Source organism: Nilaparvata lugens, chromosome 2 (assembly GCF_014356525.2).
Source record: "Nilaparvata lugens isolate BPH chromosome 2, ASM1435652v1, whole genome shotgun sequence".
Classification (NCBI taxonomy): domain Eukaryota; kingdom Metazoa; phylum Arthropoda; class Insecta; order Hemiptera; family Delphacidae; genus Nilaparvata; species Nilaparvata lugens.
The window spans coordinates 28,332,175-28,358,450 of record NC_052505.1 but is presented as its reverse complement, the minus strand read 5'-3'; the positions used below and the strand labels follow the sequence as shown (position 1 = coordinate 28,358,450).

The window sequence follows — 26,276 nt, the reverse complement described above, 5'->3', positions numbered from 1 at the left end:
GACAAAGAACTGTCTCTAGGCGAATAAAATATATTTGAGATGGAATTCATTATTACTAATAATTAATCTTGTAACAAATATACCGAAGCAACTTGAATCACAGCTACTCAAAGTACTATATAGAAGGAGGCAGTAAAGGAAAATTAGCAACCATGCGGTCATTTTTATCAACGATTATCAACGCTTTTTCAGATACAAACGTTCTTTATTCTTAAAATAAATTTTGTTTATTTTTTTAAGGTCATAAACTCTCAATTGCAAAAAAAAGATAGAAGATGACTGATTGAGGTACAAGGTATAAAACTAAGCTCCTTTTATAGGATGCATTAACAGAGGCTTACTTTTTTGAAATTCGTTCAAAACAAAAGTATCCTAAAAGTAACATATCAAGAATACTTTGCCGAATCTTGTTTTACACAGTCTTGAAAATGGCCTCAGTTGATATAACTACTCCATTCATAAATTATTAATATACACACATTCACGGCTTGATTGAACAATCGCCGATCGGAAAGGAAGTCGGGGAAAATCCAATAATAATAATATTATTGACAGGATAAAGATTTTTAGTTGAATTGCAACAATTAATTAATGGTTAATGGAGTAATTAATTTACTCCCTGGTTGTATGACTATAATGATAATTGTAATGTGCTTACAATTATTGCTGAAAGTAATTGAATAATTCAGTAAAGAATAACTCCCTCATCTTGACTGACAGTATTCTACTCGCTCTTTCGATCTTATACACTCTCTCAATGATTGAATGAAATTACCGTAATATCACAATTACGACAATGTTGTTAATTTTTCAGGTGCCTTTCCGCAAGTCTATTGTGGCTCTGACAGTGCTCCGGGCCCATCCACAACCATTCACTCATCTAGTCCAGCTTCTCCTCATTTCAACATAACATTGGCGTCACCAAAGAAATATCCAGCAAAAAAATCTGAGCTTCTACCATCTCCATCGGTGAGCACTTCTTCCGCAAATTTTTCTATTCAGATGTCTCCCTCAGTACACAACTGGATAGAGAGTGCTTCCCCAACACAAGGGACGGATGTCAGAAGATCACTTTTTACCACCCCAACCAAATTTCAGAAGGAGTCTTACATGAAAGTTATTGAAAGACAACAAACTGAAATCTCAAGTTTGAAAAGACAATTGCTAAGACAGAAATTGTCAAAAAATAAAACTTTTCAAAAATTTAAATCAAAGGAATTTTCAATTCTCTTTGGAATGCAAAACCATAAAGAGAGGCAACCATGGAAAAAAGAAGAGAAGAGATTGGCCATTAGCATATTTTTGCGTTCACCATCTACTTATAGATACTTCCGCAAAATAATGATTCTTCCCGGTGAATCGACAATTAGAATGTGGCTTTCTTCGAAAAAATGTCATTCCACAGGTTTCAACAAAAATCTTTTTGAAAAAATTAAGATAAAAGTTGACACCATGTCAGACATGGAGAAGGCTTGTGTATTGATGTTTGATGACATGTCAATCAAACAATGCCTCGAATATTCTCCTGTCTATGATATTATTGAGGGATTCCAGGATTTAGGCAGGCTTGGGCGATCGAACAAAATAGCCAAACAGGCAAGTGTTTTCATGATTAGAGGGTTATATTATCAATGGAAACTTCCCATTGGCTATTTTGTGTCGGAAAAAGGTTTGAATGGGAGCGACTCATCATCATCAATAAAATGTTGCATTTCAAGTCTTGAAAATATTGGTCTTGCAGTGAAGGCCATTGTCTGCGACCAATCTACAACTAATACGAGGGCCTTGAAGGAATTGGGAGTATCTAAGGAGGCCCCATATTTCTTGAATGGCAAAGGAGATAAGATTTTTGCAATATATGATCCTCCTCACCTTTTGAAGTCATTGAGAAACAATTTACTATCTCATGATTTCATATATGAGGAGAGGAGGGTCTCATTTGATGATATTGTGAAGCTGTTTGAGCTTGAGAGACAGAGTGGGACTACGAGAGCTGCTCATCAACTGTCCTCAGCTCACATCTCACCCAACAACTTCCAGAAGATGTCTGTCTCTCTTGCAGCTCAAATTTTTAGTCACACAACTGCAGCAGCGCTCAAAACTGCCATTGCAACTGGCCAATTGACAACATCAACTGCTCTAGAAACTGCAAATTTCCTACAAAAAATCAATGCCTTGTTCGATGCTATGAATAGCCGAACACTTTTTTCAAAAAATCCCGACAACTGTGCATTAAGCAAACAAAACCCAAAAATTATTGCACTTTTCAATGAAGCCCTGGTTCTATTTACAAATTTAAAAAAAATTAATGCCAGATCCTCAAGACCGCCATGTTTTGATGGGTTTATAATAACTATTACTTCCTTCCTGCAGCTTCTGGAAAGCGAAAAATGCAATTTTATTCTTACATCACGTTTAAATCAGGACCCTCTCGAAAATCTGTTTTCCTCAATCCGTCAGAGAGGAGGGTTCAACCGGAATCCAAGTGTAAGAATCCTCAGGGCAACATTGAAAATTTTGACCCTCCAACAAATACTGGAGCCTCCAAGGAGCACAAGCTATGATCCAGACTATGATGTTTTATTGGAGATTAGTGAAGTTAGTGAGCAGTCGAAAGCGAATCCACCACCTTCTCCACAACCAAGTCTCAGATCAGAAAGTTCGACATCAAGTAGTGAAGATACATTGATAAGAGTATCTCCAACTGATGATGTCACTCTGGAGGAGTGCTCACAAGTTTATTTTGTGGGCTACTTGGTGATGAAATATCACAAGAAGTTCAAATGTTCTAACTGCTTAGAAATTCTGAGTCAAGCTGACTCAAAACTTTCTAGCAGAAAAGAAATTCTTATTTTTAACAGAACATTTTCAAATTTGAAGGTTGATACGACTACTGGGCTGTTATCACCAACCGAAACAATTCTGCAAATTTGCAATGTAGCCTTTGAAGTTTTCAAAAAAAAATTCCCAAAGATTGCTCACAAAACAAGAGTTTTGGAAAAATTGTCGGCAGTAACACAGAGAATTGTTGATTGCGAAGCAGCAGTTTGTACAAGTTGTACCAAAAATTCAAAATTCATTTTGAATTTGCTGTTTAAAATTTTGATTCACAAACATTGTAAGTGGATATCCAATAGTTTAAGAGCTCGATCTACTGAAAAGTTGAGGATTTTAAAAAATTTGTAAGTTTTAATGTTGAGATTTAAGAATATTTCAGGCATAGATTTGTACTTTAAAAATGTAAATACAACTCGTTCAAACTTGTAAATAAATACAAACTCGTTCATATCAATGAACAGGTTCTCCATGGATTGAGCCAAAGTTCTTCTGGATTGAGCCAAAGAGAAATATATTACGCTTTTGAGTACTTTCTTAGCATTATTTAGATTTAACGTAATTTCATATCGAGAGTTTCTCTAGTATCTGTTGTGTTGCTATAGTCAGGTCCACCTTAATAAAGATAGTGGAGAATGAGAACATATTGGCCAATTCTCTGCCTTGCTACTGCCTTTTCCATATAAGATATCATTGATACCAGTATAATCAATTATTATCATTAATCATTTATTCTTGTTAATGATAGTCAATTGTATTTTATCCAATAAAATAAATTTCAAAATAGATAAATTCAATAATTCAAATAAATTAATAATAGATTACCATAATTGAGATTGAATATTTCCTCAATCAACTATATTTCTACATTGTTAAACAATCAGATAACAGTCAGATCTTTGCAGAGCTAGAAAAAGAGCTAATAATATAAATATAAGATTATGTAGTATTATTCAGATGGATGAATACTATTCAATATACGATTATTGATCCACTCATCCTGTCCAAGTGTCCAATTAAGATGTTTTTTTATGATTATAGAACACTCATTTTAACAGTGCAAAAATTATGTTTATGTGTGTGTACTCTAGATTTTAAGAACATGATAATAATGAACATAATCAAACAATAAACATCGTATCGTCCTACGTTTTTATGGATACTATCATAGAGAAACAATAGCGTAAGTAGATATCCCATGGTATAGGGAATTTATGTCGCAACTTTTGTTATCTCAAGCTGATTACTGTCGATTATTGTCAATTTTTACTGTTTTGTTGGGGTGATAGTGTATGAACGGCACAGTTTGAGAGACTACCAGCGTCACACAGCTGCAAAGCAAAGAACTACATGAATTTTGGACATAGTGGTGACTATGTGAACAGGTTGTGACTAGAAAGATACGTACATCAATTCTAGTTCACAAGATTTGTCATCTTCATATTTTAGTCAGAAACCTCTCGAGATATCCTCGAAGATTCGGTCTTGAAATTCCACCCTAAGCTAACTTTAGCAATCATTGATACTCATATCGTATTTATTCAATACCTGATAGATTTCTCTATTAGGAAATGGAAATGGATCAAGTTTTTTTGTATGGATATCTGCACTCCTTACAACACGAGGACCTCTTTTCCAGAGCTAGATTAATTGGTGTTAAACGCATGTTGAAGAAATAATTGTAATAAGAGAGAACTCTTTCTTCCTGAGAGAGGAAGAATCCAACCTCTTATCAAATTCTGAATAAGTATCTAACCTTGACACGGGCCACATAAGTAATGTAAATCTTCAAGAGTATCCAACAGCCTCACATAAAAATACAGAGTGCCTGATTGAAAAATAAAAACAACAATCTGCAGGAAGTCAAAACTTATGCGAGATCTTTCACAAGAGTGATCTACATGCATGTATATTCACGAAAAATACTAATCAGAATACTACACTAAATATGACAAAAATAATTATTATATTCTGTTACTATTGCTTATTGCTCACAAGATAATGCTCTTCAAACAAAAAAAAAACTTAAATTACATTAGAAAAAAATTAGAATTGTTTTTACTTTTTAGTTGGGAAAAACATTGGATGACCAATGTCTAGGTAAAACCATCGATAAGTGAAACATCAAACAGTAAACATCGATGTTTGTTTGTTGATGTATCGATACCCACCCCTATTATCCACAGTTTAGAATCAATCACGAGTTTCTATGATGCATCGGACCAGCTCTAAAAAGCTCTAAACTAACAGTAAAGTAGGAAAATAATGAAAATAATAAAATCGTCATTTCTTCAATGAATTGTAACTTTCTAATGATATTGGAATCAAAAGTATTGTCGACTAGAGTGAGAAAAAGAGAAAATTCTGCACATCCTTGACTATATTTTGAAGTTCCAATTGAAGTATTTCAAAATATGCTCAGATTTGAATAAAATTTGGTTATTAACTTAAAAATTATTCTTAATAACACAATAGAAATTAAAACTACAAAATATTTACATTGCAAGCATATCCCCTTTTTTCATGTCTGTATTGACCAGACCAATATGGAAAAGTGGAGTTTCATCTTGATGAGATTTTATCAGCTGCTCCATAGGCCTACTGTACATAAAAAATTTTCATTCATCACATTCCAAAAGCTCCAAGCTCTAGAAAAATTTACAATTTGATACTTTTTGATATGTGTTTCTAAATCTACATTACGATATAACAGAAAAATTGATATCTATGCAAAAGTAAGAAATGATCAATTTATTTGTGGACAATTACACTAGATCCATAGATTATTGAAAATTGTTAATGAAAAAAAAATTAATTGATATCTCTTTTCATTTAAAATTTAAAATCTATTTTTTATATAAGATAATATTCAAGATAAGATAACAATAATTATTATAAATTTATTTGAACAGTTAGTAGCAATAAAACAACAATTTATTACTATTGTATAATTATTCAATCACTTGAAAAGCCTATCAAATTAATGTTTATGAATATCTTCAATATCACTATACATGATAATCAGACACATGATGAAATTTTGAAATTTTAAAAGTATAAAACTCAGTTTGAATAAAAAATATTTGACCTGAAAATTGAGTATGTAATTGAATAATAAAACTGTATTATTCCGAATAAAACTTGTATTATTATTTTCGTGCTACATCTTATTATTTGTGCTTCACCTTTAATATTCTTTAGTTTTTAATGCTTTAGATCATGACCATACACAAGTTACACTATAGATGGCCATGTTTGGATCAAGGTCTATAAATACAGGTCATGATACTCGTGTTCCTTATGGAGCAGCCATTTTATGGGGTATTTATGGCGGTCTTAATGATAACAGCTGTTAAATTTGAAAATTGGTGAACTTGAACCCCATAAAATGGCGATTTTGCAATGCATCACAGGATTGTGTCATGACCTGTATTTATAGACTTTGGTTTGGATAAGTTAAAGCTAGCACTCTAGCTGCTTCCATCAGTAACTAAGTTCTTGACACCATAGTTAGGTTCACATTATAATGGCAGTAATAGGAGAACAAGGTTGCCTCTGTCTTGTCAATGATTTCAATGGCAGTAGCTGATACCACTTTATTGATACAATATTAAGTCTTTATTCTCATCTAAAATAATAAATTATATTTTATTAAGCAAGAAATTATAATTTTCAAAAATTATATGATGAATTTTAATAATAATTATGGAAATTCATTATGAAATAACTGAAAAATATAATTTCTTGCTTAATAAAATATAATAATAATAATATATATACCCTATATAAATATATATAAGTTATATTTTAATGATAGTAAATTATATTATTTTCATAATAATTATGGATATTCATTATAAAATTATTGAGAAATATAATTTCTGGCTTGATAAAATACAATTGTTTATTTTAAACTACAAAAAAGAGTTAATATTGCATCAATTAACTAAATTATTGAGATTTATTATCATCTTATTGTAGTATCCCTGGTTACCTAGTAACATAATATTGATGTTGATTCAATATACAAATTGAGTTACTTCTTATCTATCATTCACACTTATTACAATAATCTAATATATTATCTAAATAATATTTTATCTCAACAATAATCCAATCTTGATGAAAACCTTATTATAATCTTAATTATTAAGATGAAATATATTGTTTACTATTAATTATACATTGTTTTAAGACGATCTGGCAACAGAACAAAGCGGGAAAAAGCTATCTGCTTTGTTGAATGATAGACAAGGATAACAATACTATTGATAATGAAACATTGCCGTTATAACGTGGACATCACTATAGCGCTCCAGGCGCTTTCATCAGTAACTAAGTTTCCCTCACTAGCGCTACTGATTGCACCGTCTAGAACTAAGGTTCCGATGCTGGCGCTATCTCTGTTACTCGTCTAGAACTATCTCGACCCGTCATATTATCTGGTAGTGTTTCTTTCATCTGTGATTTTGGTAAGAGGGTCATTGACCAATTGACCGTATGGACAAACCGCCTCTGCAGTAGGCTACACATTGACTTGTTTCAATAAGTCCGGATGCGATTAAGGCTCGCACTGTACCTTACTATAAAGATACTTGATTTGAAAAAAAAATACAATTCAACTTGTTTCAGTTCAATCCAATATTTTTCAGTTGTGGAAGCAGGTAGTGTTAGACCAAATCAAACGTTTTTTTTGCTCTAAGTTTACATTCTATATTATTTATGTGCATCCATAATTTTTGTTCATTATATAATATCCCTTTTTTTAATGAGATTTTATCACTGAACTACTACTTATAGCTCTTCGTTTATAGTATTTATTGGTAATGAAACTCAAGCATTACAATAATGCATCAGAAAAATAACAGTCAGCACTTCAATAATATTTTTTTTTTACATAATAGATATCTTATATATTTTCAATATAGATATTTTGTTAACTGTAGGCGACCAAAGTGGCCTGTGAAGAAATAAATAAGAGATTGGAGCCAATAAGGGCTGAAATGCCAGACGCTACGTGGGAAGAGGTGGTTCATGCGGCTACCATCAAACACGTTGATTTACATGCCAGCTGCTTGTACGTAGATAATGCACTATAATACAATACTATTAGTAATAATATTTGTATTAGTTGATACTAGATTATCATTATCATTTTAATATCTGCCTCGTGAAACGATCGTCTGAATAATAAACAGCACCTCCACTATTTTTGAATAATTTATTGACAAAAATAATATTTTCAGAATATGCAATTTAACTCACGCTTGCACAAAAAAAAAATAATATCGTTGAGATGGGTCGTGTCCATTTTTACGCTGAAAACTGTGAAGACCTCTTTATGGCCTCCACTATCTTCAATAGTTGACTGGAATTTTCTTCCACTTGATTCAGCAAAGATAATGCGCAAAAATTGTTTAGATGAATGATTCTGTTATTTCAGATATTTTTTAACCATATTATATTGGTTATTTATGTTATATTGGTAATTCAAAGACTTTCACTTAAGGAGTAGGTCTTTAATTTTCTTTTAAATTGAACTTATGTATGTTAACTTAAAGGAACTAAAATAACCTCAACTCGCAGCACTCTAATATAGATATTTTTATCTCATATTGTATTCAACTATCGGGTCTTTAACTACCGGTACTGTGTCTTCTTTTCAATCATGAATTTCTGTTCAGCTTAGCAGAGAAATAATATAATTATTCGTTTTTATAGGAGTGTTCACACTTTTAAAATCTGCCAATGAATTAGAAATTTCGTAAAAACAGAGCAGAAATTCATTGGCAAGCAGTGCTTCAGCAATTATCTAGCATGTGAGGCTATTATAGCTTTGAAAAGAATTTGAATTTGTGTATAATTGTGAAAGCATATCATCTTGGAAAAATATTAGATGGAATATATTCGTTTTTCTGTAGATACAAATCGGGGGACATACCAAACTATGATGTGAATGCAGCTTGTGTGGTGGAAATTGAGATTGATGTTCTGACTGGTGAGAAACAGGTGGGTTTTCTTCAAGTTTCATCAAAGAAGAGAAAATATACTCATTATAGGTACTTATTATTTTACATTGGAATGTCAAAAACAATGTAAAAATATTACATACCTAATAAACACATACGGTATATCGTCTTTACTCTATAGGCTATAAGATGTAATATACAACTCAAGGTACCTAGAATACAATGTATCCAACTTAATAATACATTGATACAACTTAATGACCTGTAACGATGACTAATATCATAATCATCCTTCTATTATAATTATAGTTGTGTATGCTTGAATCTTGAATACAACTATAGTAGATATATTTTTGTCTTTTTTCTGCTTTAGGGCAACTCTTGAATAAAAATAAAAATAGAAGTCCATTTATTTTTAAAATTGTTTACTCACAACATGTTTTGCCTACATGTTTTACATGTTACAATCACTTGATAATGGCATCATATAGCCGAAACATGTTGTGAGTAAACAGTTTTAAAAAGGGTACTTAGATTTGTATTTTTATTAATAAATATACTTTTATACATTCATTTTCAAGCACTGTTGAGTGCCTCATTTTGTAGGCTCAACAAAATATGATATGAAATAAAAACACAATAAATGTTGTCCATAATCCACTAAAATGAGTTGATATTGGTACAAAACCTTATAGTCTTTTGGTTGGTGCAAAACGTTTTGTCTTATTGGGGGATAACTTTTTCCAATATTGTAACAATTTTAAAATGATGATAATGTAATTCATCTTTATATAATTTTATTGTAACTAGTTTATTCTGTACAAACTTGTATTCTTATGTGGGAATAAATTGGATTGATGTGAAAATTGAAACCTAGATTCAAATGCTCAAGGCAGCTCAAGATTTCAAAATGTATTTATTTGTGAATATATTTAAGTGTTAATAAATGTATTTATTTCAACAGATAATACGCTGCGACATCCTGGAAGACGCCGGAAAAAGTTTGAATCCACAAGTTGACATCGGACAGATTGAAGGTGCCTACGTCATGGGTCTCGGCTACTATCTCACTGAGCAGATTGTTTTCGATCCGGATACTGGCAAACTGCTTACTGACCGAACCTGGGTGAGTTGATAATACAGGGACATTAACTTTAATAAAATGTCAGCATTGACTGAATGAAATGTAATTTATAAGGAATATACCATGGTAGGATAGAGAGATCCATTTCAAACTATTAACATTGGTTGAGTGGGAATGAGATGCATTGCTATTATAAATGATAAATAGCCTATACAATAGGCTAAACAATCTTATGTGTAAGTTTTCTCTGCCCATACTATATAGTTACATAGTAAGATTCTCTTCGAACTGTCAACATTGGTTGAAATAAAAGCAAGCATTGGTATTACTATTACATTATTTTCTGAGTAGATTTTGGCCCACACCTTCTTCTACTAGAATTCCCAGTGTCGCTTTTGGCCAGCTAGACTCAGTCGGCGTCTGGGGTGGGCTGCAGCAGGGGACGGGAGGCTTGGTGTGGTGTCTGTCAACCACCCTCGTTCGAGTCGGGGGTTGGAACAGGGCCTTGAGTAGCTTGTTGAAGTGATTCCCTCTTTTAGGAAAGAGGGGCTGTGCTTTCGCACTGCCTAACAGGGTTGGGCGGGGAGAGATAGGAGTAGGAACAATCTGGTGTCTTCCGTGAGTATGGTCACCGGGACGGGAGAAGCGTTCCCAATTGTCACTGGATGTCTTCTTGCCATTCCCGATGGAATTAGCAAGGTACAAGAGCCCTGGGACCGGGCGTCGTGGCTGGTCAACGGGTCCCTCACCTCGGGCACCGGCTGTTTCTGGCTATCAGGAGTGGCGTCTTGGGGTCGAGAAATGCGTTCCCAAGCCTTACTCGAGGTCCTCTTGCTATTCCCGATGAAAGTAGCGAGGTAGAAGAGCCCTGGAACCGAGTGTCGCGGCTGGTCACCGGGTCCCTCACCTCGGGTAGCGGGTTTTTCTGGCTCTCAGGATCGATGCCTCGGGTTCGAGCAAGGCCTTCCCAAGCCTTATTCGAGGTCCTTTTGCTATTCCAGTTGGAACTAGCAAGGTAGAAGAGCCTTGGAACTGTGCGTCGCGGCTGGTCACCGGGTCCCTCACTTCGGGTACCGGGCGTTTCTGGTTCCCAGGATCGATGTCACGGGGTCGAGCAAGGCCTTCTCAAGCCTTACTCGAGGTCCTCTTGCTATTCCCGATGAAAGTAGAAAGGTAGAAGAGCCCTGGAACCGGGCGTCACGGCTGATCACTGGGTCCCTCACATCAGGAATCGGCTATCTCCTGCGGCCAGGATCGATGTCTCGGGGTCGAGAAAGGCTTTCCCAAGCCTTACACAAGGTCTTCTTGCTATTCCCGATGGAGGTAGAAATGTAGAAGATTCCTGGAACCGGGCGTCACTGACGGTCACCGAGTCCAACAGCTCGGTCACCAGCTGTCTCCTGCAGCCAGGATCGATGTCTCAGGGTCGAGAAAGGCTTCCCAAGCCTTAGTCGAGGTCCTCTTGCTATTCCTGATGGAATTAGCAAGATAGAAGAGCCCTGGAACCGGGCATCACTGGTGGCACGGAGTCCAACAGCTCGGTCACCGGCTGTCTCCTGCAGCTTGGATCGACGTCTCAGGGTCGAGAAAGGCCTTCCTAAGCCTTATTCGAGGTCCTCTTGCTATTCCCGATGGAACTAGCAAGATAGAAGATTCCTGGAACCGGGCGTCACTGACGGTCACCGAGTCCAACAGCTCGGTCACCGGCTGTCTCCTGCAGCTTGGATCGATGTCTCAGGGTCGAGAAAGGCCTTCTCAAGCCTTACTCGAGGTCTTCTTGCTCTTCCTGGTCCTCTTCGTGATTTTCCTGAGTCCAGTCAGGTTTTAACCCCAAACCTAACTTGTTGCCACTGGTCGAATCAGGCAGGTTGGCTGCTAGAAGTCGCAAAAGTTGTCGTACAGGACTTGCCTTCTTTCGAGTGTTGTATCTAACTTGGAGATTCAGCGTCTTTTATTAACTCCAGTTAATGGAAGACGCGATTTGAAGTAGTCGAAGGAGTAAGAGTAGATTCTGGTCACGAGCTGCACTCACTCTCTGGGCGTCCTGCCTCCTTCAATAGTTCTCGACCAACTGTCTGTGCTAGACTGCTCTCTCTTCTACTCGGCGAGCCTCCCTTGGCAGCCGATTGGAAGAAGATAAGGGTGCGCAGCATAGCTGAGCAGTAGCCCAGTGCCTGTACCGCTCATTGCACAACGAGATCTTATAACAAGATTACCGAGCATTGACAAAATTAGCTCTAAAATCAATTTCCCTCATTAGTCACGAAATATATAGTGACATACTGTTCCTAATAAGGGAAGGGGGGGGTGTAAATGGGAAGGAAAAGGGGGGTCGGGATGAGAAGGGTGTACAATGGACATATGTCCCCAAACATGCTGTCGCATCTCTGACGGTCATGTGATACTGTACTATCATCTGGGCGCCAGGTTGGATCTTCACCAACCGGTGACAATGCAGCTGCATTGTCATGGAGAATAGCAGTAGGATGTCTGGCCACGTTTCCCGGCAACGTCCGCCGTGGCTCGATCCTATTGGAGCGGAACTGCTGAGTTGCGCCGTGCTTCCGCACTGCATAGGAACACCGTGCTCTCGCACTGCTAGGCACGAGGATTTTCGCCCCGCTCGTTAGCGCCGTGCTTCCACACTGCATAGGAACGCCTTGCTCTCGCACTGCTAAGCGCGAGAATTTTCGCCCTGTGAGGGGCCGTGCTCGCGCACTGCTATGGCCGGGCTTTCGCCCTGTGGGTGGCCGTGCTCTCGCACTGCCCTACTTCGCCGTGCTTCCACACTGCATAGGAACACCGTGCTCTCGCACTGCTAGGCGCGAGGATTTTCGCCCTGTGAGGGGCCGTGCTCGCGCACTGCTATGGTCGGGCTTTCGCCCTGCGGGTGGCCGTGCTCTCGCACTGCCCTACTTCGCCGTGCTTGTGCACAGCATAGGAACACCGTGCTCTCGCACTATATGATTTCACATATGAATCACAATATGATTTAGAATGTTGAATTATTTGGTTGACATGAAGCCACTAGTTGTGATGTTACTCAACATATTTAGATTTTATATCACAATTAAATTTAGTCGAAATAATAATAATTTAACTTCGACCTGATATAAGGATCATATCCTTTTCACTCTATCACAATAATAGAATCGGAACTATAAATCTCAACTCAGTATTCCACTTCTCACAGTTCATTTCCATTATGAAGTCAATCACAGTATTAACTTTTTCAGAATAATCGTCCATTGGATATGAATGACAGTGTGTTTATTATAACAGATAACATCTGCTAATTAATTCACAAACAATGAACATTTATGCTCTATCTCTCTTTCTCACTTCAAGATTTATTTTACCCCGAAATAAATCTTAATTCTCACAACCTCCTACTAGATAAACTCTTATTCTATGGGTTTCAGTCCAGATCCATAAGGATGATTGAATCATATCTCAGCAATCGTTTTCAGAAAGTTGCATTCAATGGATCAGAATCTCAGTACTTGCCTGTCTCTCATGGGGTTCCTCAGGGGTCAATATTAGGTCCAATACTATTCCTAATCTACATTAATGACCTCCCAACTATAGTTGACCCTCCAGCTAAGAGTTATCTTTTTGCTGATGATCTTTGTGTGTTTCTGAGCACGCCAACAGAGGCTTCCCTGAATGTTGCTGCACAAGAGGTTACTCAGTCAATTGAGAGGTGGTGCAACTCAAACTTGCTGTGTGTGAACTCCAACAAGGTTCAAGATTTGAGATTCAATTATAATAGGAGACTGCTGGTGGTAGATGCGGAAAAGGAAGCCAAATTTCTGGGATTCACTCTGGACAACTGTTTGAGTTGGTCCAGGCACATTGATAAAACCGCTGGAAAGCTTAATAGAGGAATATTTATATTAAGAAAGTTAAGGACTTGTGTCAGTGTTGATGTTCTAAAGGTAGTTTACTTTGCTCACATTCAGTCACACCTGTCTTATGGTGCTGTACTGTGGGGGTCAAAGGCATATAGCTCAAAACTATTTCGTATCCAAAGAAAGGCAATCAGGCTTATTTGTGGTCAGCCGAAACGCGCTCAATGCAAAGAGAGCTCCAAAGAATTAGAAATACTGACATTTCCCTCTATTTTTGTTCTTCAGTGTCTGACCTATGTGAGGGAGAATTTGAATGGTTTTGTTGAGCAGGGAGTATCCCATGAGCATCAGACTAGAGGCAGGAATAATTTGATCACCAGCCGCTACGAGTATTCTAGCACGCAAAAAACATTTCTATTCATTGGTGTGAAGCTTTTTAATATGCTCTCTGAACAATTTAGAGGTTTGCCAAATCGCAGAGGCTGAAGATATTCCTAATCAGTAACCCCATTTACACTTTCCAGGAGTTCTATGAACTGGCTAGGACTTTGTAAAATTATTAATATTATGTTGAGGTACCTACATTAAGTAAATACTGTATCAGCTACTGCTACTTTTCATTTCTTTTTGTTCGTTTTTATTTGTGTGACTGCATTATATTATCTTATATTTGAATATATATATATATATATATTTTTTAATATCTTTCTTTGTTTGGACATGATATTAATATATCATGATATTGTAGTTCTTTTAGAATAGTATATTTCCAATTATTGTATTGTATGTGTGACATTTGCTGTACATTGTGACGGAGGTAATGCTTCTGAAGACCTCAGAAGCGGTTACATTAAAACTTATTCTATTCTATTCTATTTACTTTTTCAAAGTAACTATCCACACAAGGCAACAGCTGTTGAATAAATCACACTGAATATTAATTTTCCGAAAAATATCTGCAAGAAAAATAATTACAGTAATTAGCGCAAATAATAATAGGTGTATGTATTAACTAGCAGAAACCCGTGCTCCGGAAGGATCTATTTTAAAAGTTGACAAACTGAAAATTTGACGTAATGAAAATTTGAAGAATTAAAAATAGGCCTATAACCATCCTTGGAATCTATATGCAAAATTTCAAGTTAATCAGTCCAGTAGTTCAGACGTATGATGCGTCAAACATAATCCTCCCTTAGTGGATGTTTTCAGGCTACCATAAACAATTGTGCAAAATTTCAAGTTTTTAGGCTCAGTAGTTTGGGCTGTGGTGTGATTTCAGTCTGTCGGGGCTTAGCCTTCTATAGATATATAATAAATAATAATAATATAATATAATAGAATATAATATATAATAAGAGAGAGATATGCCGTCAATAATAACTCATGATGGTAGGCTGAGTAAAAATTAGATTCACTCTCGAGACGTGATCTAGTTCCAAAACTAACAATAGCACGATCAAACTCAGACTGACTCTATAATAGCAGAGAATCCGGCAAACTAAAATTCTCGATAGTTCAATTTTATAAATGGAATTGTTATTGAAAAGGAGAAAGTAATTCTCTTCCACAGGCTACTAGCTTAGCGATAGCAGTTGAGATAATGTCTATCTTATCTTCACAGCACAGCAAAAGTAACTTTTCGATCCAACATGCTACTTCCAATTGAAATAATAATGATTTTATTCCAATTCACAGTAAGTCCTCCGACTCTATCTTCAAGTGGAATATTAGAAAATTTAAATCATAATCTGAAGCTAATAACCCCCGATTGTAGTACATCTCGACTCACAATCAAACGCAATTTATTCATTCCACATGAATAATTAATTGCAACGTAATTCACTTTTATCCCACAGTATAATAACATCTGTTAATTAACTGCATCGTAATACTTTACAACGGATTAAAGCAATTACCACCAGTTTCATTAAATGATTTCAATTATTATAACCATTACCTCATGGCTAAAATATTATTCAGATCATACTAATCTATAATATTTTCTAATATTCTCTATCCACTCATTCTGCCATCAACTATTTATGGCAAATAGAAAACAAGCTACTACAAATTTGATTTTGCTTGTTAACCCGTGCTTGGCAACAACAGTCTAGTTGGAATCGACTTTAGCTGTTATTAACTAGTCAATTTTGTTGATCACACATACTTGGACACAACATAATTGTTATGAATTTCAAACTGAAATTATTGGGCTTTCCTTCAGATTAAAAGAAACGCATTAATTTGTCAACAATAATTTTTCCATCTAATTCAGCCAGTGCTCTAGCTATGACTGATTATACTAATTAAACTGTAATGGTTGAGTTGCCATTTAGATTAAATAAAACTCTATTTTATAGGAAAAATTGAATGGAATATGCTGTTTCCTTCTTTTTCTTTTAATATACTATTGACGAATTTCTTTCAACAACAATAATATAAGTCAGTCTTTTAAAATCTCATTATTTTCGAAATTGTGCTAATGCAAATAATTTTCCAAATTCGGCTAATAAATTTGTGCTTATAATTCTGAATAAATTTTCTTCAATTTCTATGCAATTTTGTCTTTGATAACAAAATTCAAATTTCCTCATTTTAAATGGGATAATATATATCAATCAGAAATTGCTCTACAGCTGTGATATGATTGAACTCTTTATGTTATTCACCCCTTCTCGCCTCTTACCTCCTTATTGGCGGTGCGTGACACCTCTCTGGTGTCCCATCCTATGGATAGGCAGTGACCCTCTATAGCAATGGTCGCCAAACTTATGAGCCTGTGAGCTAGAATAGCATTTATAAATCTTCTAGTGAGCTACCAACGAATATTAGAATGAAGAAAGTATCTTTTATTGAAATGTACTTATCTCATAGAAAAAAGTATAACAAAAGTTGAAATGTACATTTCAATGAGAGCAGTCGAACTCTTTTTGGTCATCAAGTATTGTCTTGATGTTTGGAGTATATGTTGTAGCCGCCATTCTGATGCAGTTGTCCAAATGTTCAGTCAGTCTGTTCCTATATCGATTTTTCATGAATTTCATACTTGAAAAAGATGCTTCACACAAGTAAGTAGAGCTAAACATAGCTTTCAACATCAATGCAACTTGAAAAATATTTGGATATTTTTCTTTGGGGACTTGAGGCCAAATATTTCCAGTTTTAGAAAGTGATCTGAGAGACAGATCATTTTCAAAATCCAAAAATTCCATTTCAACTGAAGCCTGATCTCCACCAATATGTTGTACAACACAAGCTTCAAAATCTTCTGCATAGATCTCTACATAAGAGAGTTGATAAATTGCACCATAATTTGATATGCTTTTAAAATCTTAAAATTGTTGATCAAACTGTTGTCTCATAGTCTTACTTCTTACAAGTCTGAAAGAATTGTAACTTATTCTTGGTTATTGCTGCGGTGCTGTGGAGGATTTTCTCGTCATTGATTTTTTTCAGACTGGGAAAGTGTTTATATTCAAACTGGACGACATTCTTCTGCACAAGCATTTCTGTGAGCTACCAAAAACTACCCCACGAGCTACCGGTAGCTCGCGATCGACTGTTTGGCGACCACTGCTCTAAAGACTCGCTCGGCCTTCTGCTGTCCATCCGCTCAAATTCCATCCGTTTTTTCCGCATCTTCTCCATCTCCATTCTCTTCCTCATCCTCGGGCAGTTGTGGCTGGAGCTTGATGCCTTCCTCGTGCACAGTAAACCTCTTACCGGCACTCAACAATTTCTCGACCTCATAGAGGCCAGAAAATTCCGGCGCCAACTTCGCGGCAAGCTGATTAGCACCCGAGGACAGGTGACACTCCTTCCTCCTTCTTCCTCACAGGAATGATTCCAGGTGTTTTCCTCAACCTCCACATGTCAGGCTGGGTCTTAACAGTAGCCAGCCTCGAGTTGACAACTGCTTTTCCCACTTTTGGAGTGGAATCAACGACTCCAGTGTGCTCTGCGACGAAATGAGGATCCCATTTCACTGACCAGGAATATGGGTCGATTTTCACCTGGTGCTCACAAAGAAACTCCATACCAAGCAGAATATCTGGAGAAAGCCCTTCCATTATGGTGAGTGTTGTTGGTACGGTGATTCAGCCAAATTCCAGGTTGATTATAACACAACCAATTAGACGAGTGGCTGCTCCATTAGCCAAAACAGCACTGCGGTGCACAGGCTCTCGTTTCAATGTTTCCAAACTATTAAAAGCTTTAGAGCTAATATAGTTAGACTATGTTCCGGTGTCGAGAAGAGCACTATAATGTCTGTCTGCTATTTCCACTGTAGTGAAGAGACGGCTGTCATCCTGGAGCTCCAGCTCCAGCTGGATTTGAAGCCTCGTTTTCACCACAGCTGTTTTATCAGAAGTCTTCTTCTGCTCTCTCTCACAGGAACAATTTGGTCATGGCATCCCGCACTTTGAGCAGAGTGAAATCTCCAGACACTCTGATCTCCAGTGTCCCACCTTCTTGCACTGCCAACACAAGGGGCCCTCTGGAGGTTGTTCACTCCGGCGCTGTGTAATAGTTGTCTCCTGTCGAGGCTTGGTCTGTTCTTCATTCATATTGTCTCACTAAGTGTAGCAAGTTGTTGATGGTATACACTTCAGCCTCCCTGATGTAGAGCTTGTAGTGTGGTAAAAGATTTTTGTACAATCTCTGTACCTGGCTCCTCTCGGAAAAACAACCTCTTCTTCTCATCAGCATTAGCAGCTCCTCAACATAGTCGTCTATGAGCTTGCCTTCTCTCTGCCGCCTGTTTGGACACGCCCCCAACCAATAGGAAGCCAGGGGGCGTGGCCTAAATGGCCGACAATGTGGCTGGGGTGGTGGAGGGGGGTGAGGAGATGTGCAGAACTCTCAAATATACACTATTTTATTGAAGTGATTCCCTCTTTTAGGAAAGAGGGGCCGTGCTTTAGCACTGCCTGACAGGGTTGGGCGAGGAGAGATAGGAGTAGGAACAATCTGGTGTCTTCCGTGAGTATGGTCTCCGGGACGGGAGAAGCATTCCCAATTGTCACTGGATATCCTTTTGCTATTCCTGATGGAATTAGCAAGGAGTCCTGGGACCGGGTGTCATGGCTGGTCACCGGGTCCCTCACCTCGGGCACCGGCTGTTTTGGGCTATCAGGACTGGCGTCTTGGGGTTGAGAAAGGCGTTCCCAAACCTTACTCGAGGTTCTTTTGCTAATCCAGTTGGAACTAGCAAGGTAGAAGAGCCTCGGAACTGGGCGTCATGGCTGGTCACCGGGTCCCTCACCTAGGGTACCGTTTGCTTCTGGCTCTCAGGATCGGTGTCTCGGGGTCAAGCAAGGCCTTCCCAAGCCTTACTCGAGGTCCTCTTGCTATACCCGATGAAAGTAGGAAGTTAGAAGAGCTCTGGAACCGGGCATCACAGCTGGTCACCGGGTCCCTCAACTCGGGAACCGGCTATCTCCTGGGGCCAGGATCAGTATCTTGGGGTCGAGAAAGGCCTTCCCAAGCCTTACTCGAGGTCCTCTTACTATTCCCGATGGAAGTAGGAAGGTAGAAGGGTCCTGGAACCGGGCATCACTGGTGGTCACCGAGTCTAACCGCTTGGTCACCGGCTGTCTCCTGCAGCCAGGATCGATGTCTCGGGGTCGAGAAAGGCCTTCCTAAGCCTTACTCGAGGTCCTCTTGCTATTCCCGATGGAAGTAGGAAGGTAGAAGGGTCCTGGAACCGGGCATCACTGGTGGTCACCGAGTCTAACCGCTTGGTCACCAGCTGTCTCCTGCAGCCAGGATTGATGTCTCGGGGTCGAGAAAGTCCTTCCCAAGCTTTACTCGAGACCCTCTTGCTATTCCTGGTCCTCTTCGTGATGTTCCTGGGTCCAGTCAGGTTTTAGCCCAAAACCTAACTTGTCACCACTGGTTGAATCAGGCAGGTTGACTGCTACAAGTCGCAGAATTTGTTGTACGGGACTCACCTTCTTGTGAGTGTTGTATCTTGGAGCTTCCAGCATTGTATCTTGGAGCTTTCAGCATCTTCTATTAATTCCAGTCAATAGAAGGCGCAATTTGAAGTAGTGAAAGGAGTAAGAGTAAATTCTGGTCACGAGCTGCACTCACTATCTGGCCGTGTCCTGTCTCCTTCAATAGTTCTCGACCGACTGTCTATGCTAGACTGATTTCTCTTCTACTTGGCGAGCCTCCCTTAGCAGCCAAGTGGAAGAAGATAAGGATGCTTGGCATAGCTGAGCAGTAGCCCAGTGCCTGTACCGCTTGTTGCACAACCAGATCTTATAACAAGATTACCGAGTGTCGACAAAACTAGCTCTAAAATCAATTTCCCTCATTAGTCAAAAAATACATCGTGACAATTTATAATGGTAGCAGTACACTCTCGCCGAGACAAGACGAGAGCAGGCGATGGCAAGAGTGTACACGGTGTGCTTGTCATGTCTCGCTCTGCCTCGCGAGGCCATGTCTCGGCCTCACCTGCGCTCGGTCTGGGAGCGGTTTTTGGCACGAGTCAAAGGGCCTGAGCGACCGCGAGATCACCCGAGAGCCGAGCGCGAGACACCCCTGTACACTCTCGTCTGCACTCGGGCTCAGTTGCACGACTGTTGCAACTGTTGTTGCAGTTCATTGTCTTGTGTTGTGCTTGTGGTTAAGTTGTGATTTTCTCTAGTGGAAATGGAGTGGACAAACGAAACCATGCTTCAGTTTCTCGAAGCTTATCACGCAGAGGATGTTCTATGGAATCCTACACATGAACATCATAAGGAAAAACGAAAATTACATGATGACTGGTTCTGTTTGAGTACGGATTTAAACCGGCCACTTGCAGAGTTGAAGAAGAAGAAGGACTTGTTAAATGCAACATTTCGAGGACACCTTAGGAAAAAGAAGGCATCAATAAGATCTGGAGCTGGCGTGGATGACATTTACAAACCAGTGTGGTTCGCTTTTGAGTATATGGAGCAGTTTTTGTCTCCAGTGTATGAAGTAACACAAAATGTGAATACAGGATTTTCATCCACCATCTCCTACATCTCCAGGGTTTTTTGACTTTCTTCTTCTTGTAGGTATACACGTACTTAAAATAAGCAAATGACAACAAAATTGCAGCTGCTGCCACTTCTAAATCAAGAGTCACCTCCATTTCAACAACCACCAATCACCAGCCGGACCAAACCACCTACATCACCGGCAGCAAACTAGTCACGGGCCACCTCAGCACAGCCCCTCGGTGAGAGTGTCTCGGCGCGGCCCCTCGGCGAGAGTGTACTTTGTGACCTCGCTGTACAATCTCGTGGGTCCTTGTGATAATAATAATAATATAATAAATTTGACTTTATTTCTGCGTGAAAAAAATACAAAAAAAAAATACAAAACATGTGAAAATTAAGAGTAATAGAAAACTAAGCACTTAGTATTATCATTCTGCTCCACTATAGAAATACAATGAGAAAAAAAACAAAACAAAGAAGCAAAAAGAAAAAAAACAATACAGCTAATGGCTTACTCTACTAGGGCTACACTGCGAACGAAAAATACATCAAAAAGACTACTCTACTAGGGATACAATGAAATAACAGTGGACAGCAACTCAAGATAGAGATTCTTAAGTTACAAAGATTATAATACATATACAACATGCAGAAATAAGTCATTACTGTATGCAAATGACCTTAAGAGAGAGGTCACGTCCGCATACAGGAGCACTGGACAAAACAAGCGTTGAATTAAACTGTTAGTTCCATGAAAAATAGAAACTAAATACATATATATATATATATAATATATATATATATTATATATATATATATACCTACACATATATATGTCTTCATAGTAATAGCTTAGATAGATTTACATGGAAATCATTAGATATAATTATCGTATGAGCATGATATTATGTACATCATTATTGTAATAGTCCATGTGTATATCATATAATTTTGTTCTGCAAGAGGACAGTGTTCTGTAAATACAATGTGCATGAAAGTTAGATACATTAGGCAGTGACAGAGTACATGGCTTCCAATCCTTCTGTGCTAATTGAAAGAAGCCATTTTTTCAGATGCAATTTCATTTTTATTATTTTATTGTGGCAGTTGAAAAGGGTTTTCATTGAGGAAGGTAACTGATTGAAAAATTTTGGTGCTAGAAAAAGAAAGGTTTTTTTAAATAAAGTGCTGTTTGGCCTGACACCCCGGACAAACAACCCATCAGCCTGCCTCGTACGATAAGGGCCAGTAACTGAATCACAATAGTCAATAGTTACGCCATCATTCCCGCTCACTAAATAGAAAATTGACAAGACTTTATGCACATACAAATGTCTTATGGGGAGGATACCAAGTCTACAGAAAAGGGGGAATGTATGATCGTGGCGACCCACTCCTGCTACAATCCTTATGAGTGATTTTTGGAGTTTGATTATAGGACTCATAATTGAATGGTAGGTGCCACCCCAACAGCTAAAACCATAATTAATTCTAGAGTGAGCAAATGAATGGTAGACATCTTTTAAAGCTTTAAGATTACAAAGACCCTTTAATTGGTACATAGTTCTCAGGTAGAAATGCAATGACTTTTTCAAGTATGAGATGTGGGCTTTCCATGATACATTTTGGTCAAGGAAAACACCCAAATATTTGACTGTATTCTCACCTTTAACAATTGGGCAATTACAATGATCAGAATTACAAATGCACGTATGCAGTTGAATGGGATCCGCAAAACTTAGACTGCCCATAAGACTGAACAAAATGTAATTGGTTTTCTGAACATTCATTGAGAGCTTATTGCAGGTGAACCATAATGTCAATTTATTGAGATCATGTTGCATATCCAACCGAAGATGATCTAATGTGTTTGAATATGCCAGGGCAGTGTCATCAGCGAAAGCTGTTATCTGACCTTTGAATTTACCCCTGAACAAGTCATTGATGTAAACCAAGAATAAGATGGGTCCAAGGACAGAGACTTGTGGCACTCCATAGTGGATTTCCATCAGATTACTAGTTACCTTTTCAATTCTAACAGCTTGCTTTCTACCCTGCAAAAATGATCTCAGCCACTCCAACGCCACCCCCCTAATGCCCGCCCTCCACAACTTATGAAGCAGTAAACTGTGGTTAACTGTGTCAAATGCCTTACTGATATCAATAAAAAGGCCCGCAGCCCTGCCCCCACATCCCGGCTATTCAGACCAAGATAAATAGTTTTTAGAAAATTTTGCAATGCATACTCTGTATTGAGGTTCTGTCTAAAACCAAATTGTTGTTTTGAGAAGAAATTGTGAGAGTCCAAAAAATGCAGTAATCTTTTTATAATCAGCTTTTCAAAAACTTTTGATAGAGTAGGTAAGAGAGAGATTGAGCGATAGTTACTTTTTGAGAACTGATCTCCCTTTTTGAAAATTGGTATGACAGTAGCAATCTTTAAGATGTCTGGAAATTGACCTGAAGCTATAGATAAGTTGAACAGATGAAGGATAAAGCCTAGCCGAACGTCTCGGCGTGGTGCCTCGCCGAGAGTGTATTGCTACCATAAGGAATTTTCTTCAGTAAAATGAAACTTCAAACAGTGAGAATTCACTGATGAGTAATACCAATGCTTCATTCACTATTCTATCAATGCTGACAGCTTCAAGTCAAGCTCACTGAGAAAATAGAATTCATCATCGAAAACCCGGTGAAAATGCAAATGTTTATTGTACTTGTTATGAAACCTGCCTTTTGGTAGCAAGATTCATGCAATTGTCTTTATCACTTCCACAGAGCTAATCAATTCATTTTGAGCTATCAATTTGTTGAGAGTAACCTTTCATATTCTTATAATATAGCCTAAGTCTCAATTTATTATTCTCATTGTAAATAATAGTCTTTAGGGAAAAATCCTATTTCAATATTTCTTCAACAACGCTACGGTACTACTTTTCTTGACCATATTCTATCAAAGATTTGTTTTTTACTTATTTTATACTATTTTCTCAAGTTGATTGATAAATTTGATTTTTTTGATAAAGTTTACATTATTTAGCATTATTCTTCCAACTCAAATTTCATCCAAATTCTTATGGATTTTCTGTGCGGTTTTTTATTTCCTGTTTATTGTGTTACAATAACTTTTATTCACTTTTGATAATTTTCAATTTGTATTTTATTGAATAATCATAACTTATTATAAGTCTCATGTGAATTTCGATCAGCTTCAATTGCTCAACTCAAATGGAACAATAATGTTCCCTAAAGAAGTTTCTTTCAAAATCCAATTTTTGAACGAATTAACTTGAATAAACATTTTGACGGTAATGATGAAATTCTTCGAATTTCCTTAGACATACAAGCCACCCGGAGCCAAAGACATTCCAATTGATTTTCGAATAACTTTGCTGAAGAATGCTGGTAATCCAGGAGGAGTTTTCAGGTCAAAAGGTAATCTTTGAATAACTCATTCATACAAAATGTATCAAATAATTATCTCATTATTGATTTTATTAGGTCTATATTAAAGTCAACTTGGTAAATGCTTAGTAAATAACTTCCCAAATTTAAACAGTTTCATCAATGTTATCTAAGAGCATGAGAAGAAAAATGTGTATGTTGAATTACTGTATTGATTGAATGATTTTTGATTGAACCATAACGCCTCCAAAATGTCAAGCAAAAATCTGAACGTAAATTATTGAGATCCTACAATAAAAACATTTCAATTTTTAATTTTTATTGACATCTTCAATATTTACTCTGAGTACGGTATGTTCCATTCAATTTATCTCATTTTTTAAATTATTAAGATCATACAATAAAAAACATTTCAATTTTTAAATTCGAACGTAAATTATTGAGATCCTACAATAAAAAATATTTTAATTTTTATTGACAACTCCAATATTTACTCTGAGTACGGTATGTTCCATTCAATTTTATCTCATTTTATCTCACCTCCAGTATGTTTTAACTGCAAAAGAGCTGATAAACCCTCAGACCACAAAGTAAACTATCTAAAGTGTCCCAGCTATGTAGTGAAAGCATTGCAACAATCAATTGATCGAACAAATTATGGAAGTGCTTATAAAGATTAAGAATATAATTTCCAGCTCAAAATCATCAAATATTAAAATAGATATTCAAGATTTCCTATCATCTATTAAAAAAACAGAATAAATAAAACAGCGAAAAGTAGGACGTCTTTGATTTTCAGCTTTGGTCAATATACAGATTGTAATTTATCATTAGCTCGCTGGAATAAAAATAGTTTACCGTATGTATTTCAGAAGGCCTTGTACATTCAATCAAGAAGAAAACGCTGAGTCAAGATGAATACAATAGCTTACCTACTGTTTATTTACAGAACGTAAATAATAGAGGCTCAATTCGTTTTCACCTTGTTAAAAATTCATTGACATTGATATTAGCGCAAAATAATAACAATGAGGCTCAATTAGGTATCCGTGACCTCTTACTGGTAATAGACGAATATGCATCGATAATAAATACAACATTACGATTGGACTAGATTCTTTTGATATTGACTCCGAATTTACATGATTGGACATTTTAAGTTTAGTAATTAAAACTTAAAACCTGAATTATGTATTCTATTACAGAGAAATAAACAATCTACATTTTTTGGATATACCACATGAAAACGATGGCTCTGAAGATTGTCCAAAAGAATACCTACCATATGATTCTACTCTCTATGCTTATTTGAACAGTATGATAGAACTCAGGAACTTTATTCAACAGTATGATGTTCTGAATGCGGATTTATATAGGGGAGTACTATCAACACTGAATAGTAATATATCTTCTTCATCAGCATGTATTCAAGAGATAAGGCGAAACGAGATGAACATCTACGTCAATCGACTTAAGACTTTCCTGTGGCCGACATCCACTACATATCGAATGGGCTTCTGTTTTGAAAATGAAGGAAAATAAATACGTACCCTACAATGAAACAACAAAGTCATTCTTAACTAAGGAAAAGTATATTCTAGTCAGTAGAGACACCCAAATCATACTGAATGTTGAGCTACTGAAGAATATTCTAAAAGTTGACATCACAAACTGTAAGATGCCAAAAATAACTTGGATGGATGGAGTTCCAGGGTGTGGTAAAACTCACTTTATCCTTCAGCAACATACACCAGCTAAAGATCTCATTTTGTGAATAGAATTCACAAAAAAAAATATGAAAGAATAATTAAACAGGATTATTGAACAGTTTCATCTTTTATAATAAACAGATCAAAAAAGCAGTACAAACGTGTATTCATAGATGAAGCAGTATTAATTGTGATGAATTTTTTGAGTAAATCTCATGAAAGGAGAGAATTAACTAGAAAAATTATAATTACCCTTATAAAATAAAAGGTTTGCCAAATGAACAGTTAGCACCCAAGTGATAAGGCTTCCTTATCAACAGCTGAGTATAAGATAAGAGTACCGTTTTGTACTACGCATTTTTTCAAAGAATTATTTTATAAAATTATTATTATTTTGCAAATTATGTACAAACCATTTATGAATGAACCATTGAACTTTTTGG

General features: G+C 37.0%; 1 protein-coding gene across 1 annotated transcript in view; it reads left to right on the top strand.

The window, feature by feature from the left end:
• Positions 1 to 7,425: 7,425 nt before the first annotated feature.
• Positions 7,426 to 26,276, top strand: part of LOC111059461 (indole-3-acetaldehyde oxidase) — a 36,612-nt gene continuing 17,761 nt past the window's right edge. Inside the window, exons 1-5 of the mRNA XM_039420964.1 lie at positions 7,426 to 7,499; positions 7,782 to 7,912; positions 8,757 to 8,844; positions 9,769 to 9,930; positions 24,058 to 24,154. Of these exons, the coding sequence (XP_039276898.1) occupies positions 7,839 to 7,912; positions 8,757 to 8,844; positions 9,769 to 9,930; positions 24,058 to 24,154 (421 nt within the window). The 5' untranslated portion in view covers positions 7,426 to 7,499; positions 7,782 to 7,838. The remainder of the gene's footprint in view (positions 7,500 to 7,781; positions 7,913 to 8,756; positions 8,845 to 9,768; positions 9,931 to 24,057; positions 24,155 to 26,276) is intronic.